General features: G+C 34.4%; 1 protein-coding gene across 2 annotated transcripts in view; it reads right to left on the bottom strand.

Annotated features, from left to right (window-relative positions):
* Nucleotides 1–20,837, bottom strand: part of TRPM7 (transient receptor potential cation channel subfamily M member 7) — a 134,344-nt gene extending 113,507 nt beyond the window's left edge. Inside the window, exon 1 of one of the 2 annotated variants that reach the window (XM_051980642.1) lies at nucleotides 19,280–20,827. In XM_051980642.1, coding sequence (XP_051836602.1) covers nucleotides 19,280–19,282 — 3 coding nt within the window. In that variant the 5' untranslated portion in view covers nucleotides 19,283–20,827. Of the gene's footprint in view, nucleotides 1–19,279 lie in introns of both variants that reach the window. The other variant, XM_051980643.1, reaches the window with a different exon arrangement.
* Between the last annotated feature and the right edge of the window lie 278 nt (nucleotides 20,838–21,115).

Here is a 21,115-nt window from a genome sequence, read left to right on the forward strand (position 1 = left end):
ATTGGCATTCTGAAATAAAAGCTAAGAAAGCAATTAACACCTAAGTTATATCGGTCTTACTACACACTTTGCCAACTATAAAATGGACCATAACAGATTTGAAAAGTATTCTAAAAATAACCCTGCATAATATTAACAAAACACAGCCCCCATCACCCTAAGGCAGCTATGGAAAAACATTTTTTCAAAAAAAAAAAAAAAAAAAAAAAAAAAAAAAGGAATAATAGGATTGATATAATATTTAATGACAAACAGGGAAAATTTCTTTCTAGGAAGATATCTGCATCAACTTGACCAAAATGTACAGATAAATAACACAGATCAAAAAGGTTGAGACAGTTAGATTTATTTATGGAAATGAAGGGAATTCCAGAGGCAATTAATTTCACCAAAACTTACAGAAGTTATCATTAATGAATCCATGTCAATGTAGATCACACAAAGAAATGGTAGAAACTACCAACATTGATCCAAACAAACTTAAGAACAATGTTTTTGTTTCTTTGTTTTTTAAAAGGGCTGTCTAATACTTTCAATTTACAAGTTGCTTGGAATTTTAAAAATTACACTTAGCAGGAAAATTTTTTTTTTAATTATATAGGAATTGAATGATATGTATCGCCCTTCTGTGTGCTGGCTATTTTGTACCAACAAGGCTTTCAATGATTCCTGAAAAGAGGAATTTTATATTCTAATACTTTAATCACAAAAACCTGTTATTTTGTTCATCTGTGCATTAGTACACAAAGCATTAATAAAAACAAAAGCAACAACTTCTCGTGTCCATTTTCATCTGAATTTCATTAAATTAATGAAAATGATTTTTCTATTAACAATAATAATAATAACAATAACAATGTCACTGACATCAGAAATTACAGATAGGTTATTCCTTGATAATGCAGCTAGGTGGCATAGTAACTAAAGTGCTGAACTTGAAAGTCAGAAAACTAAAAGTCTGAATATTCTTCCAGAAGATAGCTAGCTGTATTAATCCTTAGAAGAGACATTAAAAATTCTCTTGGCTTGAATTTCTTCATCTGTAAAATAGGAATAGTAGTATCTACCTCATAATGTTGTGAGGATCAAAACCACTCTGCAAATCTTTAGTGATTTAGCCCCTAGCTACAGAAGAATGGAAATTAAACAATCTATAACAGCAAATGCTTAGCAAGAGAAAATCTTTCAGTTAAAATCACACACCAAATGATCACTACACTTCACAATCCAAAAGACAACAAATGCCCACATGTAATTCAAATAAAGGTCTTGAACTATTCTGGAGAAATCAAGAAATAAAGTGTCAGCATAAATAAAACTGTTGTTCACAATCACCCAGGCATGACATTAACACACAAAAATTTTATGAACGATGCTCTCAACATGTGTCACAAATATTTATGATGGCTAAGCTACATGGAATGAAAAATTTGCAAAAACATAAGATACTAAGTGGAAAAAATTAAAATCATCTGGTAATAGAATAAATGCATCCTTCTGTCTACTGCTAAAGCTGACATGAAATTGATTTCAATGAACTAAGAGAAAATGATGTTACAGCCTAATATTTTTTATTTAAATGAAATTGAAATGTCTTTCAAAACATTCAATATAAAAGAATAGCAATTACAAGGGCAGCTAAATGGCAGAGTGGATAGAGCACTGGACCTGAAATCTGGAGGACCTGAGTTTAAATCTGGCCTCAGACACTTCATACCTCCCAGCTGTGTGACCCTGGGCAAGTCACTTAACCTCAAATGCTTCAGGGGGAAAAAAAGAACAGCAATTACATTGGTCTATTTCAAGACCATTCTATCTAAACTTCATTAAAAGAAGAAATTAGAGAATGACAAGGCAGTGCTAGCAACAATAATAATAATAAATATGAGATAAATCACGATGCACCAGATCACTTATATAAATGTGTTTTAAGATTTGTAAAGCCCTTTGCCCATGTCATCTGTGCATTAACCTCTTCTGGTAGGTCTCAAACTTCTTTTGCACACAACTCAGGAATGCCGGATTTAACAATGGCTACACTATAGAAAAATAGGGAGACTTGCATAAGCCGTAACCCTTCCATAGAAGCAGTCTTTTTTCCCCTTAAGTTCCTTCTGAACTTAAGATTCAAAAAGTTTTTGAGATTGTATGCAAGTGCAATAGGTAACTTTTAAATATTCTACAAATACTATGCTGCATATACATGTGAGATAAATAGAATTTATATTTGCAATAACACAAATTTTGCATCATGCCTAGTGAAATTCACCATACTCTTTAAAACTGCTCTAAACAGAGACTGCCAGAATTCACTAAAGAACCCTATCCTAAGAAGCATTCAATAATTTCTATTTACAAAATCCAAAGTTTTTATAGTTGACAATATGAAAAGACCCCTAGTAGATGCTAAGAAAAGCAACTATTTGTCCACTGGTCCCTGATTCCTCACATAAGAATCTAGGTAAGAAAATAAAATACACACACAGACTACATTAAATGATGAAAATATATGATTAAATGCCCAAATGAATGACATTAATTAACAACCAAATATGTAAAGGAATGTTCAAAATGTTTACCATACGTTCAATGTATTTTTGTTGATGAAACATTTATATTTACAAATAATGAATGCACCAACTTCTGGAAAGAATTTGTCAAATAAGCCTGCTAGAAAAAACTAGGCTAGAGATATATCTGTAGAAATAGATGGACAAGGATGTTCTGTGATGGAAGGGAACAGAAAAGAGTACTGAGATATCAATGGAAAGTGCTTGGAATTAACAATGGAACATGAAGAATCCAGCTGGTTTGCTTGGGGACCATTTAATATAAGAGATGGCTGGAAAGGAAAAATAGGCAAAAAAAAGATTGTAAATTAAAGTTTTAATTTTTTCCTAGCTTTCCAATTCTGCCTAAATCCTCCTCACTTAGCGAACCTGTTTAACATACAGGTTCTTAAATCCCTTGCTTTAGGAAGCATCTCATGCTTTATACAAATCCCCAACCCTGGATTATCTCCAACATGAGACTCTTTTGCTTATGTGTCACTAAATGAAACCTGAGGAAGTTATACAACTTTTCAAATTGGATCTACCAGAAATTCATCCATACTCAGCAAAGCAATTCTTTTACTCCTTTCTTGTTCATTCTCTACCCTATCCACTTACTATTTGTGACTTTTCAGATTCTCAAAACCATTTATCAAACCCTAGACTCTTAACTTCCAGGTGACTACTTAGTAGGCAACTCAAATTTAATATTTCCAAAACAAAAGTCTTCACCATCCTTCATTTTTCCCTTCCCTAACACCCGACTTTCTTCTTTTCTAGAGGTCTCTATTTTTGTTTCTTCATTCTGCCAGACACAGAAGTTTAAAAACTATGTTTCATTCTTTATATCTTATTTCTAATCAAAAAATACTCATTTTATACCATAGCCAATCAACTGCCAAACTTTTTATCATTTCAGCCTAAATAATAACTCTTTCACATGTCCCAACTCTCCTTACACAGCCCCACTTCATATTGGTCTCCCTGTGCCACTCCAATATTTTCCATCTACCCACCAAAGTGATTTTTCAGAAAGTCTAAACATGTTACCTCCACCCCCAACAATAAACTCCAATGGTTCTATATTACTTCTAGTATCAAATATAAACTCTAGAAGGCATTTAAAGCACCCCATAAGCTGGCCCAACCTATCTTTAAAGTCTTCTTACACATTCCCTGCATGTTCTTCACAGTCCAGCCACATTAGCCTACCTCTTGTTTCTAATCATATCCACCTCAGGGCCTTGGACAGCAATGGCTGTCCCCATGTTCGAAATCTCTTGTTGTTTCTTGGAATTCTTTCTTATCTTCAAAGCTCAATTTTTTGAGATCTTTCCCAGTTCCCCTACCCCCACATCACCACAGTCAACCAAAGGCTTTCCTGATTTGTATTATCTGTCTTGTATATATCTATATATGTATGTTATCTCCCTCATTAGAATGTAAGCAAGCCTCTGAGAAATGTAAATAGCTTTCATTTTTTTATTCCCAAGGCTTACTTATTTAGTATGGTGACTGAAACATAGTAAACTCTTAATAAATGCTTATTGATTAAATATTAGAACTTTATACTTTGTATGAAGTAGAGAAACAATGGAATTCTTGAACAGGGTAAAACTTCCAGATTTCAGGTCCAATAACAGGGAGTTAAGACAAGCTCTCTTCTCTTTTTCTTAAAAGCTTTTGCTCTCACTCTTCTAGGCCTGTCTGAAATTCTACCCCATCTGGCCCTTTTCTTTTTAAAAACCAGTATGTATAGTGAAGGTGTGTAATGTTCTCTTGTTCAGTTTTCTTGGAGTCTCTGTGAGCAGCCTTCCTTTTAGTTCAGTAATCACCACATACAGACAGGTGTTAAAAGTCCAAATCCTTTATTATTTCTTTCAAAGTCATGTCTCCTTTCCTGGGGCCTGGTTAGCTTTCTTAGAGGTCTATTTCTCTTCTTGGTTCCGAGAGCTTGAACTCCTGCCGCCAGTCCTTTGTGTTCTCTGCCTCCACCAGTTTCTTGAGGTCCTCCTGAATGTGTCTTGGTTTCTGTGGGGGAGGCAGAAGGACTGCCATCACAATCTCTGTCTTCCAGTTCTGATTCTGGTTCAGTTTGTCTGAGTTTATATGTTCTCTTATCATGGATGTGAATCTCATAGAACAATAGTAAGTACTAAGTACATGTACTGAACTAGAGAACTGTTAAGCATCATGATGAATTAGATAACTAATGTCTCTATCAATTCCACTGACTTCGCACCTTTTAAGAATTCCATGTTTCAAGTTCAGAGTTCTGGCCCATAACAAAGTACTTAAGAAAGGGAAACATTAAGGGAATGGTAGCCAAGGAGGGGCTCTTTGATCCAGAAAGTTATAGGGAGCAGAGATGAACTCACACACCTCATCCAGGAACAAAAGCAGAATAATCTTAGGATTGAAGGAAAGGAGAAAGAATGTGCATATTATGAAAATGGCCAGAGAGGAAGAAGTGAAGGGAAGCATGGTTGTATAGTGTTTCTAGAGAGATAGCTACTAACATAGAACTTAATGAGGGTCTACTATGTAACAATATAAAGAAAAACTCCCTGCCCTCAAGGAGGTTTATAGGGTAAGTTAACAGTTTAGGCCAAATGTTTTCCTTAAAAAGTTTATATATATCCCATGAATAATCTTCTAAATACCTAAAAGAAAATCTCTTTTCTAGGTAACATTTAAAATAACAAATCTAAGGTAAGATGTGACTACACTATCAGTCTTTCCAGGGCTGTAAATGTACCAGTTGCTAATTGATAATACACAGCACATTTTCCTTCCTTAAAAATTTGTGTTTCTTTTTGTTGCATTTAAGTTCCAAGTTGTCTCCCTCCCTCCCAACCCCGCATTGGAAAGTCATTATTTCACACACACATATACACACACACACACAAAATACATTTTTTTATGTCAGTTCATTCTCTGAAAGTGGAAGTCCTTCATAGTTGATCTGAATGACCATTTACTTAGAACAGCCTTGTCAGGTTCACAGTCAATCTTCAAAACACTATTGCTATTATTATGCATCTTTTCTTGTTTCTGCTCCTTTCATGCTGCATTATTTCTAAACCAACTTGCCCAGCATTTTTACAAGAGAATAGTCATCCATCATAATAATATACCATAACCTATCCAGTCATTCCCCAATTGACAGGCATCCCCTCGATTTCTAGTTCTTTGCCATCACAAAGTGAACTGCTATAAATACTTTATAATATATGTTATTTCCCTTTTTCCCTAATCACCTTGGGAAACAGATCAAGTGAAACACCGTTTTAGAATTCTTTGGACATAATTCCAAATTTCTGCAAAAAGGTCATCAGCTTACAATTCCCTCAACAGTGGATCAGAGTCCCAATTTTTTTCCACATCCTCTTGAGCATATCATTTTCTCATATCATTTCAGCCAATCAGAACTGTGAAATGATACTTTAGAGTTGTTTTAATTTGTATTTCTCTAATAATAATTTAGAGTATTTTTTTCATATGGCTATATACAATTTTGATATCTTCCTCTCAAAACTACCTGTTCACATTCTTTGATAATTTATCAATTGGAGAATGACTCATTTTTCTTATATTATTTTCTTATAATAATAAGATTATTATAGATCTGACTTAGTTCTCTATATATTTGAGACAAAAGGCCTTCACCCCACCACACAACCAGCTTTCTATTTTCTTTCTAATCTTGGCTGTTTCAGTTTTATTTGTACAAAACCTTTTTATTTTATCAAAATTATCCATTTTATTATCCCTTAATGTTCTCAATTCTTGTTTATTCAAAAAATTTTCCTTTATCCATAAGAAGCAATATATTCTCTGCTTCTCTAATTTATCTATAATACCTCCCTTTATGTCTAAGTCATATGTACATTTTGATCTTATCTAAGTAAATGGGTTAATATATTTGTCTATATCTAGTTTTTCCAGCAATTTGCCAAATAGTGGGTCCTTATCCTAAAAGTTTAGTTCTGGATGTTTACAAAATAAGAGATTACTTTAGAAATTTGTTATTATGCTTTGTATACCACCTATTCTACTGATCATTTATTCTATTTCTTAACCAATACAAGATGTTTCATAATACAGTTTAAAATCTAGCACTACTAAACCTTCTTCCTTTACATTTTTTTCATTAATTCCTTTGACATTTTTCCTTTTTTTCTTCTTTTTGATCTTTCAAATAATTTTGTTATTTTTTTTCTAGCTCAATAAATTAATTTTCTGGCAGTTTAATTGGGATGATGCTGAGTAAGTAGTTTAATTTAAGTAGAATTATCACTTTTATTACACTGGTTTGGCCCACTCATGAAAAATTAATATTTCCAATTGTTTAAATCTGATTTTATTTGAAAACAAGCACTGTGTTTATCTGATTCTAGATTTGTCTTGACAGGAATTTTACATTGTCTACCCCAGATTATTTTACATATCTACAGTATTTTAAATGAAACATCTCTTACTATGTTTTCTCACAGAGCTTTGTTGGTAACAGAGAAATGATGATTTACATGAATTTATTTTATATTCTGTTTTGCTAAAATTAACTGTTTCAACTAATTTTTTAAATTGAATCTTTAGGATTTACTAAGTATATCATATCAACTGCAAAAAGAAAGTTTTATTTTCTCATTGCCTATTCTGATTCCTTCTATTTACATTTCTTTTCTTATTGATATTGCTAGCATTTTATTAGTGTTAATAGTAGTGATAATGGGCATCCATAAAACCCTATTTTGCATCTTTCTAATGAATTTGTATCATTTTATTCATTTGTTAGTTTGTTGTTCCAGAAATATCTATTTATATTAACTGATGCAAAGTGAAGTTAACAAAACCAGAACATTGCACACAGTAATAGCAGTACTGTAGGATGATCAATTGTGAATGACTTATTATCGGCAATACAATGAACTGAGATATTTCCAAAGGACTTATGATGAAAAATGTTGTCTACTTCCAAAAGAAAGAACTGATAACTGAAACATACTTTTTATTTTAACTTTTTCTTTTGATTTGTTTTCTTTCACAACATGGCTAATATGGAAATGTTTTTACATGACTACATATATTTACATCAAATTGCCTTCTCAAGAAGAAGGGAGGGAAAGGAAAGACTTTGGAACTCATAATTAAAGAAAAAATGAATGCTTAAAACTTTTACATGTAATTGGAAAATATAAAGTATCTTTTAAAATGAGGGGGACAGATAGAGGATGTGCCATCTCCCCTTCTATGCTTGAGAGCAAGGATTATTTATTTTGTAGCCCCAGTACTCGGTAAATAGTAATACGTTTAATAAATGCCTTTTTGCTTGATGATTATCCAATTTAAGCATTTCATAATTTTCCTTCCTTTGCAATGTATTTGAGAACAGTTCTTTAAACACATTATTCTATAATAAATTCCGCTCTTGACTTGGATCATCTTGTTACAATCACTACATCCATAAACTGCAAGCTTCCTGAGGGCAGGATCTTTTCTTACCAATTCTTTGCATTTCCTCTATTGCCTAGCAATATTCTGTACCCAAGAGCTTAATAAATGACATTCATTTCACTCAGAGAATTCTGATCTATAGATTACATACTGCCTTCTATTCTTTTTATAATTTATACTGTAGATTTCTAAAATTCTACCAATTCCACTTCACCTACCCAGAAGTTCTTATGGACCTCATTCCAAGGAAAATGTTTTCAAATGCATAAAATACAAAGGATTACAAGGGAAATAAATTATTTTGAAATATAGTTAGCAACCGGGATTATATCCCAAAGAGATCCTAAAGGAGGGAAAGGGACTCACATGTGCAAAAATGTTTGTGGGAACCCTCTTTGTAGTGGCAAGAAACTGGAAAATGAATGAATGCCTATCAATTGGAGAATGGCTGAATAAATAATAGTATATGAATGCTTTGGGATACTATTGTTCTGTAAGAAACGACCAGCAGGATGATTTCAGAGAGGCCTGGAGAGACCTACATGAACTGATGCTAAGTGAAATGAGCAGAAACAGGAGATCAGTGTACATGGCAACAAGACTACACGATGATCAATTCTGACAGACGTGGCTCTCTTCAATATTGAGATGATTCAAGCCAGTTCTACTTGTGCAGTGATGAAAACGGCCATCTACACCCAGAGAGAGAACCATGGGAACACAACATAGCATTCTCACTCTCTTTGTTTTAATTTGCTTGCATTTTGTTTTCTAGTTTTTCTTTTTCTTCCTTCTTGATCTTATTTTTCTTGTGTAACAACATAACTGTATAAATATGTATACATATATTGGATCTAATGTGTATTTCAACATATTTAACATGTATTTGGCTACCTGCCATTTAGGGGAGCAGGTGGGGGTAAGGAGGGGAAAATTTGGAACAAAAGATTATGTAAGGGTCAAATTTGGAAAAAGTACTCATGCATATGCTTTGTAAATAAAAAGCTTTAATAATAATTTAAAAAGAAATCTAGTTAACAAAATTGAAAGAAACAGGTTAAGAACCCTTACTTAAGAGGAAAAAGTCTTCAGAACATTAAGTAAATTCTACTAAATTGAAGATTAGGGGAGGGATATAGAAGTTGCACAGATCCTGATAGATTCTTCACTTCTGCACAAATAGAGGAAATAAAAGATCACAGACCCATACAAGTATCAAAGTAGAAGTTAATTCTCTAAATAAGCCTTTTAGTTGGGATAGTAGAAAAGAAATACTAGGAAAAATTAACAAAAATGTTCTCTAATAAAGACCAGATAATTTCAATTTATAAAATTCAAATTAAACTATGCAATAAAGTGCCTACAGGGTGTTTTAAGGCACATAGCTTAACCCTAACTGTCCTGTATTTAATAGACAGAAAAACCAGAAAAACTAGGTTCAGAAAAATGAAACTACAGAGAACTTGATCACTATAGAACCTCAACAAGGAAGTTACTATATGTGTCCTAACAATACATTCAAAATTATGCACCCTTTGAAACACTATAGGTTTGTAATTTGCATGCATAAAAACCTGTACCAACAATTCTTGAAATATCTTTGCACGAGAAATTTATTTTCTTTAAAGAAAATGTGGAGACGTAAGAGGACAAAATCTGCAAAGTTTTGCAGACTTTTTAAAACAATTAACAATTTATCCCATCTAATGGAGTTCTAGTGCCATTTTCCAATCTGTTTCAAACTAAACCAAAATTTAAATCTACTAATCCAAAAATAAACTTAAAAATCAATTATCTCCTAAATTAAAATACATCATTAACTCAATAAGCAAATTAGAGAATTGAAATTCTCTGTAACAAAAAAATACATCAATTCTAGATGTTAACATTTTGAAAGGAATGACCAATGAATATTCAATAAATAAGAAAATTAGTCCTTATGGTAATGAAAAATTTAGTGACTTAATATTAGAAAATAGCAAATTTTATTTTTTAAGAAAAGTTTTTATATTGAATTCTAATTTAGCTCTACTTCAATGCAGATACTGAGTGAAATCTAATTATCAATTAGTTCACATATTTGTTGAGAAACATAATAAGTATCTTATAAAGTGACCTATCTTCAAAATATGAAGCTTTTTAAATTATATTATATATGTTTGAATTTTCTATTTTTATATAACTGCTTGTTAAATGATTACATAAACTTCTAAAGGATAGCAATTCACAAATCTAGTTACAAGGAAAGAAGGAAGGGAATAAACCATTTTGCCAATATTACCTCATTTCATCTTCATAACAACCCTGCAAGATAGATGCTGTTATAATCCTCATTTTATAACTGAGGAAACTAGAACAAAGAAAGTCAAGTGACTTACCCAGAGTCACATAGCTAATATATATTTGGATATGTAGCTATAATATTATAGTATATAATATATTATCTATCTATCTATATTATAATATATACAGCTAATATATATTTGGACTCAAATCTTCCTGACTCCAACCCTAGTGTCTCACCTAACTATACCACCTAGATGCCAACAATGTACTGTACCATTTCCTACCAGACTATAAGCCTCTGAAATTCTCACAAGAACCTATTTACTCTGGAAGATCACTTCAGACCCTGGAACTCACACCTCAGAAATATCAGCTGCCTCTGAGAGCCACCTTAGATTGGAGGGTAGAGGGCTCCTTCCAGAATCTTCATTTAAAGAACTTCCCCCAGGCCTTTAAATATTGTGCATTCTTCCCTCACTTCCTTTTACCTTCCTTTTATGTGCTGTCTTACCCAATAGAAAGTAAATTCCTTTTATGTTTGTATTTATCTTCTAAGCCTTTAGAACAATGCCCAGAACATAATAAATGCTTAAGAAATGTTAGTTGAGGGGCAGTTAAGTGGCACAGTGATTAGAGTATCAGCCCTGAAGTCCAGGAGGACATGAGTTCAGATCTGATCTCAGACATTTATCACTTCCTAGCTATGTGACCCTGGGCAAGTCACTTAACCCCAACTGCCTCAGCAAAAAAAAAAAAAAAGTTAGTTGACTGACTACCAGAGGATGTCACAAAACTTCATTATTTTTCTGTTTCCCATTTCTTTCCTTCTCTCTAATCACACTGCAACCGATAAGCATTTATTAAGTGAACAAGGTACGAGGCTAAGGACTGTATACTAATACAGAGAAAGGCAAAAAAAAATCATTCCTGTTCTCAAGAGACTGCCATTCTAATGAGTAAGAAATCATGTAAATACATAGAAGACAATCTTATGTAGAGAAAATAAGTAAAGGAAATGAGAACTGAACAACATGGTATATGAATACAAACAATTATACCAATTATCAATAAACATTTGCCTACTATATGGCAGACACTGGCTATACAAAATAATAAGTCTTCTTGAACTGCATATATGCATAGACACACACAGACACATATACCCACGGTACATACAGAATAAATGGAAAATACCTTTAGAATATAGACACTAATAGTAGCAAGCAGTCCAAAATGCAGGATAGAATTCAGGGGAAATGTAGTGATAATAAAGATCACTGAATCTATATCATAGGTCACTCTATCTAGGGATCTTAGATATAAACTAATAAATTCCTATAATATTATGCTGCTAGTGATAAGACTGAGAATTATCTGAAGAACAGTAACAACTCAAATTATGGAAGTCAAAAGACCTTGAGGGACACACACTTATGCATGAAAAGAAGGAAAAGCCAAAAAGGAAAATAGTGAAAGTAAATTGTGGAAACCAAGGGAAAATTTTTTAAAATTTAGAAAATGGGGATGGACTAATGTTAAAGGCTGAAGAAGTTAAGAGAGATGATGACCTACCTCTCTTCTCAACATCTCACAAGAGTTGTTAGGATTAAATTATTTTGTAAAATTCAAATCACCTTGTAAATGTGAGTTTGAATTATAAATCAGAAAAAGGATATTACATTTGTGATTAAGTTTATTATTACTTTGGAGAAAGCTATTTTAGTACAATAATACAGATAGAAGTCAGAATGCAAAATACTGAAGATCAGGTAGGTAGTTTTCAAAAAGGAGATTTGAGAGTATCTATTAGATTGCTTTATTCACCTCAAAGTACAAATATTTTACAAGGTACCTCAACTAGAAGAACTCTCTTCCTCTTTAGAAACCAACTTGATACCTTGTATTATATTCATGTCATTATCTTATATCTGACTTTATTAGACTAAGCAACCAAGTTTAAGGATAAAGATGAGTCTTATTTTTAGTTTTTTATTCTCCAATAGGGTTACCAATGCATATACCAGAATAAATGTTTAATAAATGCTTAAAAAAAAAAAAAAAAAGGAAGTATTAGGGGTCCAGAAATAAAATCATTTAAAAAACATAGTATTATAGAATGCCATAAAATCTAAGGATTAAAAAAGCCTCCAAATTTGTCTATCCATCTAGCCATTTTATTTTATTTAACTATATTTCTTGTTATGAATGAAAGTTTAGTGTACAGAGTGATTAATATCAGGAAATGAATGGTTGGGGGGAAGGCATCAATACCACTTAAAAAAAAAATTTACTTCATCACAAACTAAAATATCTACTCACACACACAGAGGAATAATCATTATATAGAATGCACTAGTTTGTGGTAGCTAACATATCTGAAGGCTTTTTAGGTCTCAGCTAACACTGAATATGTAAAATAAGCCATTAAAAACCCCATTATAATCCAAAATGAGATAAATATCATAGTAATCTAATATGAACTTACCCCCAAATGGGTATTTACTAAGAAATAAACTTTCTATGAAGTGACAACCACTCTCTAATTGGCTAAGTCAAAAGAGATGATAAGAAGAAATCCAAGTTAAAACAACTCTAAGCCTTTATCCCCAGTGAATTGGCAAAGATGACAAAAAAATGAAATATGGATATAACATACTGTTGGTGTTAATAGTTAATTCAACTATTCCAGAAAGCAATTTGAAATTATGCCAAATGTCATGGAAACCAAAGACAAAAAGAATGGTCCGACAAATAGAAAAATATTTCTTGCATCACTGTTTTATATTCTTTTAGGTAGCATATAAACTCCTCATGGACAGAGAATGTTTTTTGTTATTTCTCTAGCATGAAACTCTACATCTACCATCAGGTAGGTGCTCAGTAAAATGTTCACTGGTGAATCGAAGGCTTTAATGACTACCACTTTTTACTTGTAATGTGATGTGTTTTCTCTGTAAAATGAAGAAACTGACTTAAAAGTCCTCTTTAAGGTACCTTTCATGTCAAATTTTATGATACTGTGATGTTAAAAAAAAAAAAAACACACCACACAAAGACAAATTGTTAAGCCTCATATCAAGTTAAAGGTAATCCAGTTAAAACTGGAGAAGTTCAGAAAAATAAATATAGGAAGGTGGGCTCTTTACAATTCAAGAGACTAAGACAGGTGGATTACTCTCCCTCTCCAGCCCTACCTCCAATTTCTAGTTCCCTCTTATATTTAAGGATCTATTTATATCATCAAAACATGGAAACCAAGGCTAAAAACCACGATCTTTGGGGAAAGTATTGCTCAGGAATGCCTTCCCACAATCTCCCCAGTTATAAGAATTCCAGAAAAGATGAATAGATTGGTTTTGTGGTATAACCCTATTTTGAGGGGGCAGAAATTGAGGAGGCATCTAACTGTGCAGTCCCAAGGATGGAAGCATGGGCCCCAGTCCTCTTCCTACTGTATGTGAGTAGTCCTTTTAGAAAGTTTGACTGTTTCTGCTGCTATTGGAGAGATCAAGCAGACTTTTATAGATAGCATTCAAGTAACTTACAAGACACAATAAGGGAATAAAAATGGGGTAGGAGAGTAAGGCATTCTTTTTTCAAAATAATACAATATACACAAAAATCAGTAAAATGTTACAAATAAATTACATGCCATCTGTTAACACTTATCAAAAATTACTTAAAATGTTTTACTAAATTATAAAACAATCCTTTTAAGAACTTAGACACAAAAGTCAGGTAAACTATCACTATCCCTAGGGGATAGATGCTAAGACTTAAACAAGTGTTAGAAATAATAAATTTACAATAAGGAATTCCTGAAATGATAAAAGTATATCAGAATTGAATTAAAAATTCATTTTCAAAGTACAGTAATGTAATCATACTTCATTCATCAGGGATCACTGAATGAATTTATCAACTTAATCATACTTTTTAAAAAAATTAACTTTTTATGGATATCTAAAAATGCATCTTACTTTTTATAAACAGTATCATTTAACCCTTTCTAACAATAAAGAATCATTCTTGGTCACATAAATATTGTATGCTGCCTTATGTGAGTAAAATTTGTAGGACTCTTCACCTTTAATGTTTACAGAATATTACGCCTTTCGAGTTGGTATACTTCTTACTTCTTCAATTTATGCTTAAACCTGAACACTCATAGGGTTCTCTTGTCAGTGCCTCCCTCCCCATTATATAATGTCAAGTTTCCAGGAAAAAAATCCAACCAATCAGTATTACTAAAATAAATTTAGTTTTACAGACAACACAAAATCAACAGGTTCTACAGACCTGAGGTTGGCTATAGTCTAAAAATAGAATAGAATTTTAGATCTGGAAAGGATCTTGGGCATTACCTAACCCTGAAATGACAAACAACACTCCTGGAAAGATGCCTGAGCCAGATTAAAATGAAACTGGAAAATTTTTTTAACAAAACACACAAAAATACAATAAAAGGTAGATAACATTATAATTTAAAACAGCCAATATGTAGCCTGCAGGGAATAAATTCAGATTAGTGACTCTTGTTTCTATTTGAGTTTGATACCACTGATCTGGCCAGTCATAAATGTAATTCAGTGAAAAGATTACTGACATCATCATCATAAAACCTGAGTTTAAATTTCCCCTCCAATACTCCCTACCAAGAGTGATCTTGGGCAATCATTTAACCTCTTTTGGCAAAAAGGAGCTAGATTAAAAGGCCACTGAGGCCTTTTCCAGTATAAATCTATGCTTCTCAGACAATTTTATAGAAAGAAAAAAAGCAATAAGTATTTATCAAGCATCTACTAGGTGCAAGGTCCCAGGCTAAACACTTTTTAAACAAATGTTTCCTTTGATTTTTCACAACAATCCTAGGAGGTTGGTGCTTGTTATTATCCTTATTTTACAGAGGAGGAAACCAAGCCATAGAAGGTAGGTGATTTGCCCAGGATCAGATAATCAATAAATGTGGTTTGATTTGAATCTAGGTTTTTCTGACTCTAGATGCAGAGCTCTATCTACCTGCCACTTTGATATACAAATAGCCTTTCTAGTATTAGTTGCTCTCAATGCCCAAACAAGGTAATCAAGTGCCTGGCACATAATTAGAAATTAATAACTATTTGTTCCTTTTGTCACTCTCAATAGTATTAAGCTATAAACTGATAATAATTGGCAAAAAATTAAAGCTCCATGGCTCTTTACTTTCCAAAATTGTATTATGGCTTCTTTTAGACTATATGTATATTTATTGCTTTCTCTACAAAAGTATCCTCAAACTTCTTTGTTTTAAGACCCCTTTATAATCCTAAAATTATTGGGCTACATATCCACATTTACCATATTATAAATTAAAACTGATGGATTTTTATTAATTTGTTTTTATTATTTTAAATTTTAATTGATTATTTTAAAATGAATAAATAATCAGAAATATTGATTAAGCAGTTACTATGTGCCAGATACAAAAAGAAGCTAAAGACAGCCCCTGCATTCAAGGAGCTTACAATCTAACAGAGGAGAAAATATTCACATAAATATATATAAAGCAAGCATTTATATGATAAATAGAAAATTATTAACAGAGAAAAGGGGATGGGGAAGTCTTATAAGATCAGAATTCAGTAGAGATTTAAAGCCAGGGAAGTCAACAATCAGCTCAAAGGAGGAAAAATTCCAGGAATGAAGACTATTTAGAATTATAAAGTATTACATAAATATTATCGTGAAAAATAATTGTTTTCCAAAACAAAATTTAGTGAGAGAAGTAGCATTGTTTTCCACATTTCTGCACATTTCTTTAATGTCTAGCTTGATAGAAAACAGTTGGATTCTCCTGTTTCTTCAAACTGTTGGATAGTTGTTCTGATTGAAGTGTATGAGAAAAATTCAGTCTCAAAAAAGCTATTTAGTTGGAAAAGAATAGATTGTTTTTAATAGTAAATAGTTTCTTAACAATATAATAAAAATATTTTTTCGAGCTTTCAAATAACCCTGGGATAGAAAGGACTTATATTACTATCATATTTATTCTAAAGAAGAAACTCAAGTTCACAAGAGTTAGGTAATCTGTTCAAAGGTTTATAGGAAGTTAAGAAAATCCAATTTCCTTAAAAATTGTTTCTACATGCTCTGAGGAACATTAAATATCTACATATTTATTTTTATAAATGGTCAACAATAAGAATCAAAGAAGCTTTGACTGAAAAGTCCATGGTTGAGAATGGTAAAGAACCAAAGTTTATCAATTTCCATGTCAACAAAGAGTGATTTCACACTCTAGAGATCACTGTATATTTAAATAGATTCCAAATTTTTTTTAAGAATTAAAGAATTTAAAACAATTCAAAAACAAATCCAATTATTATTCTACATAGGAATAAAATGATTTTAAGCCCAAGTAAAATACTTCAAATAAAAAATGAACTCATTTTTTAAATTTTATGAATAAAGGGTAAATCAATCCAAAATATTCTTCACATTAACTATTTCACTTAGTTCAAATCAATGACAATGATACAAATAAAAATTATAATAGATTCTCTCCATGATCAACTCTTTTCATTTTTTGTCTCTAAGCAAAAATAGCATCAACAGAGAAGGAAACTCAAGAGAAACCGTTTGTTTGTTTTTTTTTTAAATAAGGGACTACTAAAATGGTAATGGGATGAATAAGAAGAAATGATGAGGAAATACTGTATTAGGTTCTGCCATTGAGGAAAATCTCTTCAACTTTTTAGTTTAAAACTTTAAATTCTAGTGTCAATGTATTGCTGTAATTATATAGAATATATATTCCTTATTTAAACATGTATATTTTCTAAACTTAAACTTAGTGACATAAAATATTAACATTGATTTAAAAATTATATCAAATATATTCCAGTTGGCTAAAAGGGTGAGGGGAAGTAGGGAAAGAGAATTATGCCAGAATTTTTCCAGTAGTCTTATAGCAATAGAAAAAAAACAAAACAAAAAAAATGTTTTTTTACAAATCATATTTAAAATAGTCATATAAAGTTTTATGTTATGTTTCAGTTCTCAATGTAAAGACTATTGCCCTTAAGGATAATATATTTTAGCCTCAAAAATTTGTACTGTGATTTCTAATATATATTCAACATAAATTCAGGTAACCCTTCTTAAATGTTACAATACACATTTAAGAAGTTCAGAGTCTCAAAAAATTTGGGGAAACTGGACTCAATAAGAATCAGTGCTCATCCTAAGGGGGAAAAAACCCAACCATGTTTAAAAAAAGAACATGAAGATGAGCATATATTGAATTTCAAGAAATGTAAATGCAGAGATTACTGGGGGTGGGATGTACCTGGGACAAAGAGATCTCTAGGAGATGAAAGGAAGGACAGTAGAAACGAGAAATTTTTGAAGCCCTAAAGCTTTGAGGATAAACTCCCATTGATTTACAATCTATGTGAACTTGTTTAGACCAGAGGGAAAAAATTATGGCGGTAAGCTGTAAAATGACTCAAATTTGGAACACCTTTTTCGGTAAGATAGATTTTATAGGAAAATGCAAAGTCTGCTAAAAGGTAAGGTGTTTGGGTTTTTTTTTTCCCCCTTTATAGAAAAAAGAATGGAAGTCTCAACCAATACTAAACTCTCACTTCAGTTTTCTCAAATAACAGAAAAATTAATTTTTAAAATTCAAATCCCTCCTTCAACAAAGGAAACCTACTGATATACTGTTGTTACGAATAATATAAAGGTCTTATCAAACAAAACCAATGTTATTTTGTAGGGAAAAATCTTCCTGAGTGATGCCAAATCCATAATGTAAAATTTTACTTTATTCAACCTTATTCATGTATTTAATGCAATTAAGAATAAAAAAAGTTGACTACCCCCATTTTCTAGATTAAAGTAATTGGGAGGTAATGAAAGATGACTGGGTACAAAGAGGGGAACATTTATCTGAATTTTGCATACCCAAATCCAAGGCTTAGTTAATCCCTTTAGAACAAGATTTTACTGTACTTAAAATAGCTTCAAGTTCAAAAGTGGGACTACCACACTCCAGCAAAAGCACTACTATCTACACAAATATAAATTACGATGGTTAAGGATAATATAATAAACATACTTAAAAATTCCCACCAACACTTCAATGCACGGCTTCAAGTCACTGGCAAACAAATTCTTCACACCTGCTGCCAAGCGTCAAAAAACTACACTGCAATGCACCTTTCTCCCTCTCCATTCACTCACTCCGCACTTTCTGTTTAGAACGCAATTCGCCCTCTAGGGCAGTAGATAAGGTGTTCGGCTTCATCCTGGCAACATTCATCATCACCTTGTGGTCCCCTTCTGCAGTAATCTCATCAAGTGACTGAAGTCACGCAATACATAAAAAAGAAAATCTGAAAGCAAAGCTATCTACGATTTAAAAAAAAAAAATCGTCACAACCACTCGGAAATTCCACACTACCTGTGAAGGAAACCCGCCGCGCACGGCTGCGCAGTAGAAGAGGCACCTTTCCCCGACCCCGTGCCCCCAGTCTTTTTGTCCCTCTCTTCGCCTCCCTCCCTAACACCTTCCCCAGAGGCCTCCGCTCCAAGCTTGGCTCGCACATCTGCCTGCAGCTGGCGCAGGGGGAAGGGAAAGCAGACAGCCACGCTCCCCCGAGATGCGGAGGTTCGGGGAAGGGGGAGGGGGGGAGTTGTTGGGATTGCTCAGCCTACAGCCAGGTGCCGCTCCGGGGCTCACGGCACCTCCGCTGCTACTGCCGCCGCCGCTGCCTCCGGGACTCGCGCGCTGGGGTCTCCGCCCTGGTAGTCCACGCGCTCGGGCTGGTGCCGGTCTTGCCTTTCAGCTTAGCGGCTCTCTGCAGCCAAGTCCCGGTTCCCCGGCCCATCCCGCTATCCGGTCCTCAGCACTCCGGTCCTCCCCTTCCCAGAGATTCTTAGAAGCGATTCACCCTCAGCACCCCCCTCGAGCCCCGGCGAGGCCTGTGTGGGTCCCGTACCATTATCCTCACGGGGCGGACTCCGGAAGGGCAGCAACTCCACCTCCTCCTCCTCCGCGGCCTGCAGCCATCTATCGGGAAGCGTCTCCGAAGGCGGCAGCAAAAGCCGCCGGACAAGAACAGCCCAGGGATACCTCCTCAGAACTAACTCAGCTCCGGCGCTAGAAGCAGCAGCAGCAGAAGCCGAGTCTTTCATAATTGTGCGACCAACTCCTGCGGGTGACTGGCCACAGGGACGCGCCCGCGCCCGCCTCCGCCGCCTGACGGAGCCGGAGACACACCACGTGAACGACGCGTCATGCGCGCCTCCGCGATGGGGCAGGTCACGTGACTCGCCGCCCACCACGATTTCTCCGCTAGCCTCCGGAGTTCTTCGCACTTCACTTTTGATCTAGGCTTGCTGCTGGAACGCTCTGGGTTGGGGTGACACAGGGGAAGGTGAGGGTAATGGAACCCATAAAGCAGGCGAATAAGGACGCCTACCGCAGCAGCTGAAACCAGCCTAGTTTTGTCGCCTCAGCAGTCTCTCCAGTGGCGCGCAGACCGCAGAAGATCGAGCTATAGTGGGAGCCTAAGGAGCAGCACTCCCATATTTCCCTCCCCCATCCCCGATACTCCACCTTCCTTCTGCACTGTCTGTAGAAAGAGGGGTAACGTGAGCGTGGGTCTCAGAGGCTTCCTATCCAGTCCAATCACTTCCAGTCACCTAAAAGGAAGCATCAAGCCAGGACTCCGTTCCCCTCGAGGGCTGCTCCCTTCTCTCGCTTCTTTTCTCATCTTTACTCTGGAACTTCTCTGACTTTTTCACCATATCCCAGGAAGTTCGTGGTTCAGTTAAACATCACCCTTTAAAAGCCCATCAGCCTTGGTGCTCTACCCCGATTCCACTGTCTCCACTCGGTGCCAGGAAGTCCTAAAATTCCACTTAGGAGGGAGCTCGGCTTAGAACATCTTATTTCCCATCTAACTGCCTACTCGGAGACTTCTCTGACTTTTCTACCTTGCCCCAGGAAATTCATTGTTGGGTTAAACATAATCATCCTATAACAGCCCAGGAGCCTTGGCACTCTACCAGTCACCACTCTCTCCCCATTAGATCAGGGTGGGGCCGTGAACTCCAAAACCTCCATACTGATGATGTGTCATCATCTTACTAGATTGTAAACTCCAAGAAGGTTATAACTCACTCTGTACTCTGAGCACAGACGGTGCAGAATAAATATTTGTTGAATGATCTTTTCCCTCTTGCTCCTGGGTCTCCACCCACTCGTGTCTAAATAATCTTCCCTGTACACATCTCCAATTCAATTCAAAATTTTCAATAACTTCTCATTCATACTGTGTAAAGTCTAAATAACTAAGCTTGAAATTGAAGGTCTTCCACAATCAACTTCTACCCCATCCCTCCAGCCTCATTTCTCATAATTTCTCTACCCCTTCTGCTCCAATCAAGTGAATTTGCCATTCTATAAAAATGCCATGCAATGTTCTAGTTCCATATTGTATGTAATAATGTAATCAAAGATTTAGGTTTTTTGGGAGGAAGGAGGGGGGTAATGTATCATATCTTTCCAAATTAAAATTCTTGAAAGCAGTCTGTCTCTGTAAATATCAACCCAGCAACTAATATAGAAAAAAAAATTTGAGAGAGATGTTATTCCAGTAGCATATAGTTAAATTCTGAACCTGATATGTTACAGAAATCTCAAAAAGATTTTCCTCTCTTTCATCCCACATGTCCAATGAGTTGCCAAATCTTACTTCTGCTTTCCCTGCATTTCTCTCATAGACTAAAGAAACAAAATATCTTACAAAAAACTCCATTGATTCACTGCT

Source organism: Antechinus flavipes, chromosome 2, assembly GCF_016432865.1.
Source record: "Antechinus flavipes isolate AdamAnt ecotype Samford, QLD, Australia chromosome 2, AdamAnt_v2, whole genome shotgun sequence".
NCBI classification, from domain to species: Eukaryota; Metazoa; Chordata; class Mammalia; order Dasyuromorphia; family Dasyuridae; genus Antechinus; species Antechinus flavipes.